Source organism: Carcharhinus amblyrhynchos, unplaced genomic scaffold, assembly GCF_965287045.1.
Source record: "Carcharhinus amblyrhynchos unplaced genomic scaffold, sCarAmb.v2.hapA chromosome_1068, whole genome shotgun sequence".
Classification (NCBI taxonomy): Eukaryota; Metazoa; Chordata; class Chondrichthyes; order Carcharhiniformes; family Carcharhinidae; genus Carcharhinus; species Carcharhinus amblyrhynchos.
The window spans coordinates 31,706-42,218 of NW_027650808.1; the positions used below are offsets into that span (position 1 = coordinate 31,706).

Below are 10,513 nucleotides of genomic sequence, written 5' to 3' on the forward strand. Positions count from 1 at the left end.
CGGAGTTACATCGCAGGTGCTGGAATTGATGCGTTTTCTGTGTTTCATTCATAAGGATTTCAAAGGGATGGGAGGAAAAGGGAAGACCATAGGCAAGTGATCATGGACTACTAATCCACAGAGTCCGAGCCCTCAGGACACAGATTCAAACCCCAGCCACATGGCAAATTTAAATGAAATTTATACATTTCATTCAGGAATACAATTCCTCCAGTGCAGCCATTCGGCCCATCGGGTCTGCACCGATCACAATCCCACCCAGGCCCTATCCCCATAACCTTACAAATTTACCCTGCTAATCCCCCTGACAGTATGGTCAATTTAGCATGGCCAATCCACCTACCTATACATCTTTGGACACTAAGGTGCAATTAGCATGGCCAATCCACCTACCTATACATCTTTGGACACTAAGGGGCAATTTAGCATGGCCAATCCACCCAACCTGCACATCTTTGGACACTAAGGGGCAATTTAGCATGGCCAATCCACCTAACCTGCACATCTTTGGACACTAAGGGGCAATTTAGCATGGCCAATCCACCTAACCTACACATCTTTGGACACCAGGGTGCAATTTAGCATGGCCAATCCACCTAACCTACACATCTTTGGACACCAGGGTGCAATTTAGCATGGCCAATCCACCTAACCTACACATCTTTGGACACTAAGGGGCAATTTAGCATGGCCAATCCACCTAACCCGCACATCGTTCGGAGTGTGGGAGGAAACCGGAGCATCTGAAGGAAACCCACGCAGACACGGGGAGAACGTGCAGATTCTGCACAGACAGTGACCCAAGCCAGGAATTGAACCTGGGTCCCTGGCGCTGTGAGGCAGCAGTGCTAACCGCTATGCCACCATGCCACCTCAGTAACAGTGTCAATTTTCGTAAAAGCCCACCTAGTTCACTAACTTCTTTTACCCAGTCTGGCCTACATGTGACCCCACACACACATAGCAACGTGCTCCTGACTCTTAACTGACCCCTCTGAAATGAACGAACAAGACTCTTAGTTCAAGGGGCAATTAGGGAAGGGCAATAAATGCTGGATAGTACCCAGTGGCACCCAGATCCCCATGAAAGATTCAAGTAAAATGAAGACGCCAGGCTAGCTTTTTGTCTCTAGGAGCAGGCCTGTGTCTGAAGGAGTTAACTCCCAATGGAAGAAAGGAGCAACACAGAAGGAAAAATGACCAAACCATCACCTGGTTGTACGCAGCCGATTGCCATCACCACCTACACACACTGTCTACAAGGACCATTGCACAGCAAGATAACATCTCAACGCCAGACACTGGACTCAAAACTCCACAACTGTGCGACAATCTGGAAATCTGGCACTCTGCACCACCACCACCAACCCCACTCCCCCCGACCCCACCAAACACAAGACAGCCTTGCTGAATAACTGGGACTTTGGAGACTGAGACAGATGAACTTGGGTTGGATGCAGGTTTGAGAAACAGATAGGGAGTCAACAGGCCCATGGGGCTGAATGGCCTTCTCCTGTTTCTGTGAAACTGGCTGGAGAGGGGCTGAATGGCCTCCTTATGTTTCTGTGTAACAGGTTTGAGGAGAGGGGCTGAATGGCCTCCTGATGTTCCTGTGCAACCGACTCGAGGAGGAGGAGGTGAATACCCTGGAGAAGAGTGAGAGACTCAGAGAGCAGACCTACTTGGAGATGTAGCCCTGGCATCCTGTGAGTGTGTGGCTCCCTACACCTCACGTTAACAGCAATGGCAGGAGAGGTTCAGAAGTTTGACAGCTTCACATGACTGGTTGGAAAGGCCGGTTAGGACAGGGAGAGGGTGGGGAACTATTTCAAACCAGAGCTACAATTAACATTTCAGCCAGGGCAAAAGACACACAGAAGACTGGAAGGTAATGGTTCCAGCCCGGAGAGACAAGATCAGGTCACAGAGAACTTGGAGCAACCCTGAACTCTAATCAGCAGCAAAAACATTTCCATTCGTCCAACCCAGCGTCCTATATGTTAACCACCGTGTGTGTGTGTGTGTGTGTGTGTGTGTGTGTGTATTTCCTGCCAACTTTAAGCAAAAAAAAGGCCCATGTCCTCATTTATAATGGTGAGGGTCTGTGTAAACAGGTCACACTGTCAATAGAGACATGGAAACAGGCCCTTCGGCTCAAACCAGCCATGCTGTTCCTTTTTTTAAACCCTTAAGCTAGTCGCAATTGCCCCCATTTCACCCATATCCCTCTATACCTATCTTACCCATGTAACTGTCTGAATGCTTTTTAAAAGACAAAATTATACCCGCCTTTACTATTACCTCTGGCAGCTTCTGTGTCAAAAAATTTCCCCTCTGGACACTTTTGTATCTCTCCCCTCTCACCTTAAATCTCTAGTTTTAGACTCCCCTACCTTTGGGAAAAGATATTGACTATCTAGCTGATCTGTGCCCCTCATTATTTTATAGATCTCTATAAGATTGTCCCTCAGCCTCCTACGCTCCAGAGAAAAAAGTCCCAGTCTATCCAGCCTCTCCTTATAACTCAATCCATCAAGTTCCGGTAGCATCCTAGTAAATCTTTTCTGCACTCTTTCTAGTTTAATAATAACCTTTCTATAATAGGGTGACCAGAACTGTACACAGTATTCCAAGTGTGGCCTTACCAATGTCTTGTACAACTTCAACAAGACGTCCCAACTCCTGTATTCAATGTTCTGACCAATGAAACCAAGCATGCCAAATGCCTTCTTCACCACTCTGTCCACCTGTGACTCCACTTTCAAGGAGCTATGAACCTGTACCCCTAGATATCTTTGTTCTGTAACTCTCCCCAACGCCCTACCATTAACTGAGTAAGTCCTGCTCTGGTTCAGTCGACCAAAATGCATCACCTTGCATTTATCTGAATTAAACTCCATCTGCCATTCGTCAGCCCACTGGCCCAATTGATCAAGATCCCGTTGCAATCGGAGATAACTTTCTTCACTGACCACCACACCACCAATCTCGGTGCCAGCTGTAATAGCAACCTCCCACCAACGGATGCACTGCAGCAGTGCCACACATTTACATGGTGGGGGGGAGGGGGTTTCCATTATAAACACAGGCGGGCAGGGACACACAGAAGACCCATCCAAGCAAAGGTGGAATAAAGGGCGGAGACTGGCACAGCACCTTAGAGCGAGGGTGACATCTCACATCTGCTTGTACACAAGAACCCAGCGTGACTGATGCATCCTTGAGTGGCAGACATGTTCAACCTCAAAAACTAACCCGACTGAGCCTGGATCTCCCTCCCCGCCATCTCCAGGTTTCTTCCCCCGGCCCACCAGCACCCCCAACTCTGTCCCCCTCCCAGAGTGCCGGCCTCAGGAACTGTGTACAGGGCACCCACTGACACTCTATTCTTCCCTGATCTCTGCTCTACCTTGTGCGAGACTAGCCAGTTGTGAGTGGGTGCGGATACCTCCTGTGTACTAGCATCTGGCTGGAAAGTGCCTCCATCTTCCCCCCCCCACCCCACCCTTTACGCGTGTGCTTCTGTGAATGTTGTGTGGGGAGGTGGGGGAGAGGGGGAGAGTGGGGAGGGGGAAGGTGGGGTGTAGCTCCGAGTTCAGCTGTGATGTCCCAGGCACACAGTCAGCTGGTCGCATGAACGAGGTGCCAAGGTGCAGCCCCTGGGGAGGGTGGAGGGTGGGGGATGGGGGTGGGTGAGGGGCTGGCAGTGAGGGTAGGCCAAAGCAGGACAGGAAGCCATGGAGAGAGCCTGATAAACTGGAAACAGTGCAGAGAGGTTTGGCCAGTGTTTTACCAGGACTGAGTTACAGGGAGTGGTTGGCCAAGTTGGACTTTATCCCTTGGAGCGTAGGAGAATGAGGGGGTGGCCTTATTGAGCTGGATAAAATGGGGGGGGCACGGATAGGATGAACCCACAGTCTTTTTCCCCAGGGAAGACGAATAGGAAACTGGAGGGCATAGGTTAAAGGTGAGAGGGGAAAAGGTTAAAAGGAACAAAGAACAAAGAAAATTCCAGCACAGGAACAGGCCCTTCGGCCCCTCCTGCACTGACCATGCTGCCCCGACTGAACTAAAACCCTCTACCCTTCCAGGGACCGTATCCCTCTATTCCCATCCTATTCATGGATTTGTCCAGACGCCCCTTAAAACTCACTATCGTATCCGCTTCCACTCCCTCGCCCGACAGCGAGTTCCAGGCACCCACCACCCTCTGTGTAAAAAATCTGCCTCGTACATCTCCTTTAAACCTTGCCCCTCACACCTTAAACCTATACCCCCTTCCACCCTGGGGAAAAAGCTTCTGACTATCCACTCTGTCCATGCCTCTCATAATCTTGTAGACTTCTATCAGGTCTCCCCTCAACCTCCATCGTTCCAGTGAGAACAAACCAAGTTTCTCCAACCTCTCCTCATAGCTAATGCCCTCCATACCAGGGCAACATCCTGGTAAATCTTTTCTGTACCCTCTCCAAAGCCTCCACATCCTTCTGGTAGTGTGGTGACCAGAATTGAACACTATATTCCAAGTGCCGCCTAACTAAGGTTCTATAAAGCTGCAACATGACTTGCCAATTTTTAAGCTCAATATCCCAGCCGATGAAGGCAAGCATGCCGTATGCCTTCTTGGCTACCTTCTCCTTTAAACCTATGCCCCCTCTCCAGTAATTGACTCTTCCAGCCTGGGAAAAAGCTTCTGAGGGGCAACTTTTTCACGCAGAAGGTGGTGCAGATGTGTGGAATGAGCTGCCAGAGGAAGTGGTCGAGGCGGAACATTTAAAAATGATGTGGAGATACTGGCGTTGGACTGGGGTGGGCACAGTAAGAAGTCCAACAGGTTCATTTGGTAGCACAAGCTTCCGGAGCACTGCTCCTTCATCAGGTGAGTGGAGAGTTGGGTTTCACAAACACGGCATATATAGACAGACACAATTGCAAGGTGATGGTTGGAATGTGAGTCATTGCAGGTACCTGTATCTTTGAGATTTGATTACCTGTAAAGACTTGCATTCCAACCATTATCTTGCAATTGTGTCTGTCTCTATATATATGCCATGTCTGTGAAACCTACCTCTCCACTCACCTGATGGAATCACGAGCACGAAAGCTCGTGATTCCAAATAAACCAGTTGGACTTTTAACCTGGTGTTGTGAGACTTCTGGCTGAACATTTGGAAAGCATTAGGATAAGGACATGGACGGGAAAGGATTGAGGGACAGGGGGGCCAAACACGGGCAGTTGGGACGAGCTGGGAAGGCAGCATGTAGCAGTTGGGCCAAAGGGCCTGTTCCTGTGCTGTATTGCTCTGTAGCTCCATACAACACTGAAGTATCCCGGTCCAGCACCAATGTACTGGGCAGTCACTCGGGACTGAGTAACACTGCAGGGGGAAGCGGGGGGGCAGGGGGCGAGAAAGGGGTTATAAATTGCATCACAACTCACTCAAATCACCAGCAAGCGGACAAACAAGTATAAAGGCAACTCACGGATAACAAATTTTTTGTGATGTTGTCGATGCTGGTGGTCCTGTCTGGTATCTTCACGACAGGGACCCTTTGTAAACTAGTACTGGAGGTTAAGTAGGGCAAGCCCTGTTCCACAGTACCATAGAGAGGGAGAAAGAGACACAAGACGTTATCCCGGCAGTCACCGACGGCAGCCTGACTGTGCATCTCATCCTGCCCTGCAAATCCCTCCACTGCCTCCTCCCTATCCCTGTAACTTCCTCCAGCCCCCACACTTCATCCCTATCTCTGTAACTCCCTCCAGCCCCTAATCCCCTCCCTATCTCTGTAACCTCCTCCAGCCCCTACACCCCCTCCCTATCTCTGTAACCTCCTCCAGCCCCTACACCCCCTCCCTATCTCTGTAACCCCCTCCAGCCCCTACACCCCCTCCCTATCTCTGTAACCTCCTCCAGCCCCTACACCCCCTCCCTATCTCTGTAACCTCCTCCAGCCCCTACATTCCTCCCTATTTCTGTAACCTCCTCCAGCCACTACACCCCTCCCTATCTCTGTAACCTCCTCCACCCCTCCCTATCCCTATAACCTCCTCCACTCACTACAGCCTCTCCCTATATCTGTAACCTCCTCCAGCTCCACTGACCCTTCCTATCTCTGTAACCTCTTTGAGCCCCTACACCCCTCCCTACCTCTGTAACCTCCTCAAGCCTCTATATCCCCTTCCTATCTCTGTAACCTCTTCTAGCCCCTACACCCCTCCCTATGTCTGTAACCTCCTCCAGTCCCTACAACCCTCCGAGATCTCTGCGCTCCTCCAATTCCAGCCTCTTGAACATCCCCCGATTCCCATCGCTCTGCCATTGGCAGCCGTGCCTTCAGCTGCCTGGGGGGGCCCTAAGCTCTGGAATTCCCTCCCTAAATCTCTCCACCTCTCTGTCTCCCCTTCAACTCAATCTCTTGACTGAGCTTTTGGTCGCCTGTCCCTCATATCTTCTCAGAGATTCGGTGTTAAATCCTGTCTGATTTATGCATCTGTGAAGTGCCTTGGGGATGTTAAACTGTTCAAAGAATCTTGGTTAATTGAGATTTTGTTAAGTGTGGGATTGTGATTACCTCAAATTTCCCATTTCATCCCTGGGAACCAGAAATTAAAACTCATGCATTCAGGCAGGAGAGATCTCGGGTAACTGGTGGGTCACACTGCTTACACAGAAATGAGAAGCAGGAGGAGGCCATTCGGCCCTTCAAACCTGTTCCACCATTCATTTTGATCATGGCTGATCGTCCAATCCAATATCCTGATCCCCCCCCCCTCTTTCTCTTGATCCCTAAGAGCGATATCTAATTTCTTCCTGAAATCACGCAACATTTTGGCCTCAACTACTTTCTCTGGGAGTGAATTCCACACATTCACCACCCTCTGGGTGAAGAAATTTCCCCTCGCCTCAGTTCTAAAAGGTTTGCCCCTTGTCCTCAAACTATGACCCCCTAGTTCTGGACTCCCCCCACCATGGGGAACATTCTTTCTGAATCTACCCTGTCTAACCCTGTTAGAATTTTATAGAGTTACAGAGGTTTACAGCATGGAAACAGGCCCTTCGGCCCAACTTGTCCATGCCGCACTTTTTTTAAAACCAGTAAACTAGTACCAATTGCCCGCAGTTGGCCCATATCCCTCTATACGCATCTTACCCATGTAACCGTCTAAATGTTTTTTAAAAGACAAACATTGTACCTGCCTCTACTACTACCTCTGGCAGCTCGTTCCAGACACTCTCCACCCTCTGTGTGAAAAAATTACCCCTCTGGACAATTTTGTATCTCTCCCCTCTCACCTTAAACCTATGCCCTCTAGTTTTAGACTCCCCTACCTTTGGGAAAAGATATTGACTATCTAGCTGATCTGTGCCCCTCATTATTTTATAGATCTCTATAAGATCACCCCTCAGCCTCCTACGCTCCAGAGAAAAATGTCCCAGTCTATCCAGCCTCTCATAACTCAATCCATCAAGTCCCGGTAGCATCCTAGTAAATCTTTCTGCACTCTTTCTAGTTTAATAATATCCTTTCTATAATAGGGTGACCAGAACTGTACACAGCATTCCAAGTGTGGCCTTACCAATGTCTTGTACAACTTCAACAAGACGTCCCAACTCCTGTATTCAATGTTCTGACCAATGAAACCAAGCATGCTGAATACCTTCTTCACCACTCTGTCCACCTGTGACTCCACTTTCAAGGAGCTATGAACCTGTACCCCAAGTTCTGAGACCCCCGCCTCACTCTTCTAAACTCCAGTGAATATAATTCTAACCAACTTAGTCTCTCCTCATATGACAGTCCTGCCATCTCTGGAATCAGCCTGGTAAATCTTCACTGCATTCCCCCTGTGGCAAGGACATCCTTTCTCAGATAAGGACACCAAAACTGCACACACTACTCCAGGTGTGGCCTCACCAATGTCCTGTACAATCCTATACTCAAATCCTCTCGCTCTGAAGGCAAGGAAGGGGTTCTACCAGCCCCTAGCAGAGCCACGTGCCACAAGGGTTGCTGCTCCTGCAGATGCCATTCTTCGCTCTGGCACATGTTGGCACAGGGACTGATCGATCTGCCAACCTCATCCAGGGCTGGCACGCAATTTCCCAGCGAGGTTCAGGGGAAGAAATCCAGGTTTTACTTCTGCCTTTCCCCCCCACCCCCAACTCCCTTCCCCAGCCCACTATGATCGAGTTACGAACAGCAACTCCACGACAGAGCTCTGCGGAGGAAGATTCGTGCATAAGCAGTCACCCTCACCATTTCACCGAGCTTCAAGGCCCCTGTTCAGCCAGCATTGCGAACGTGGCAGCCAGTCAGCGCACAGCAAGATCCCAGATACCGGTTTCTTTTCAACTTCAGGTGACGCCGGTTGAGGGATAAATACAGGCTCCAGAACACCAGGCAAAGCTCATGTCTGCTGTTGACTTCAGGAAGCATAGAGGAGAACATGCCCCTGTCTACATCGGTGGAGATGAAGTCGAAATGGTCGAGAGCTTCGTGCTTTTAGGAGTCCAGATCACCAACAACCTGTCCTGGTCCCCCCCATGCTGACACTATCGTTAAGAAAGCCCCACCAACACCTCTACTTTCTCAGAAGACTAAGGAAATTTGGCATGTCCATGACGACGCTCACCAACTTTTACAGATGCACCATAGAAAGCATTCTTTCTGGTTGTATCACAGCTTGGTATGGGCTCCTGCTCTGCCCAAGACTGCAAGGAACTACAAAAGGATCATGAATGTAGCCCAATCCATCACGCAAACCAGCCTCCCATCCATTGACTCTGTCTACACTTCACGCTGCCTTGGGAAAAGCAGCCAGCATAATTAAGGACCCCATGCACCCCGGACACTCTCTCTTTCACCTTCTTCCGTCAGGATAAAATACAAAAGTCTGAGGTCACGTACCGACCGACTCAAGAACAGCTTCTTCCCTGCTGCTGTCAGACTTTTGAATGACCTACCTCACACTAAGTTGATCTTTCTCTACACCCCAGTTATGACTGTAACACTACATTCTGCACTCTCTCCTTTCCTTCTCCCCTCTGTACTCTATAAACGGTATGCTTTGTCTGTATAATGCACAAGAAACAATACTTTTCACTGTATCCCAATACACGTGACAATAACAAATCAAATCAAAATTGGAAAGGAAGTTTTCCACCACAGATTACTGGCACATTTTGGTAAGTTCAAACATCTCAGCTGGTCATGTGCGGTGGCAAAACGTGAACCGGCTCCCGGTTAACAGAGGTCCAACACCATTTCGGCACAGTCTGACTGCACCAGGCGTCTGTTGGATGGGTTAAGTTGTCTCTCGGACACAGTGCAGTACTGGTACAGTACAGGTAAACTAAACAGGACTGGCCCCACAAAGGGAATAAAATAAATCCCCCCCCTCTCTCCCCCCACCGATCTCTCCTTTCACCACCTCAGGACACCCTAAAACGTTTCACACACAATGACTTCATATTTCAAAGCGTACTCGCTGTTGTAGGAAACACGGAGCCAATTTGTGCACAGCAAGATCCCACAATTATATTAACAACTGGTTTTAGTGGCACTGGTTGAAGGCGGCATGGTGGCACAGTGGGTTAGCGCTGCTGCCTCACAGCGCCAAGCACCCAGGTTCGATTCCCGGCTCGGGTCACGGTCTGTGCAGCGCCTGCACTTTCTCCCCGTATCGGCGCGGGTTTCCTCCGGGTGCTCCGGTTTCCTCCCACGGTCCAAAGATGTGCGGGTTAGATGGATTGGCCGTGCTAAAATTGTCCCTTAGTGTCCAAAGATGTGCAGGTTAGATGGATTGGCCATGCTAAATTGCCCTTTAGTGTCAGGGGAATCAGCAGGTTAAATATGTGGAATCATGAGAATAGGAGGGTGGGGTTGTGGTCGATGGGCCGAATGGCCTCCTTCTGCACTGTAGGGATTCCACGATAAATATAGGCCACAGGATATGGGGGAAAGGTGGGGGGGGGAGAGAGAGAGAGAGAGAGAGAGAGAAAACTCTCTCTTGTTCTTTTACGAAATAGCAGACGGGGAAAAATGAAGTAAGGGGCATGCTCTGACAAGGAGGCAGTCCCTCGACACTCCGTTGGGAGGGTCGTTTGGTCCTTATTCTCATGATTCCACATATTTAACCTGCTAATTCCCCTGACACTAAGGGACAATTTAGCGTGGCCAATCCATCTAATCTGCACATCTTTGGACACTAAGGGACAATTTAGCATGGCCAATCCACCTAACCTACACATCTTTGGACACTAAAGAGCAATTTAGCATGGCCAATCCACCTAACCTGCACATCTTTGGACACTAAGGGACAATTTAGCATGGCCAATCCACCTAACCTACACATCTTTGGACACTAAGTGGCAATTTAACATGGCCAATCCACCTAACCTGCACATTTTTGGACATTAAGGGGCATTTTACCATGGCCAATCCATCTAACCAGCTTTTGGGAGTGTGGCGGGAAACCAGAGCACCTGGAGAAAACCCACGCAGAAAC

General features: G+C 49.4%; 1 protein-coding gene across 1 annotated transcript in view; it reads right to left on the reverse strand.

The window, feature by feature from the left end:
- LOC145340491 (histone acetyltransferase KAT5-like) overlaps nucleotides 1-5,670 on the reverse strand; it is a 29,551-nt gene extending 23,881 nt beyond the window's left edge. The window contains exon 1 of the mRNA XM_080184961.1: nucleotides 5,485-5,670. Within this exon, the coding sequence (XP_080041087.1) occupies nucleotides 5,485-5,670 (186 nt within the window). The remainder of the gene's footprint in view (nucleotides 1-5,484) is intronic.
- Between the last annotated feature and the right edge of the window lie 4,843 nt (nucleotides 5,671-10,513).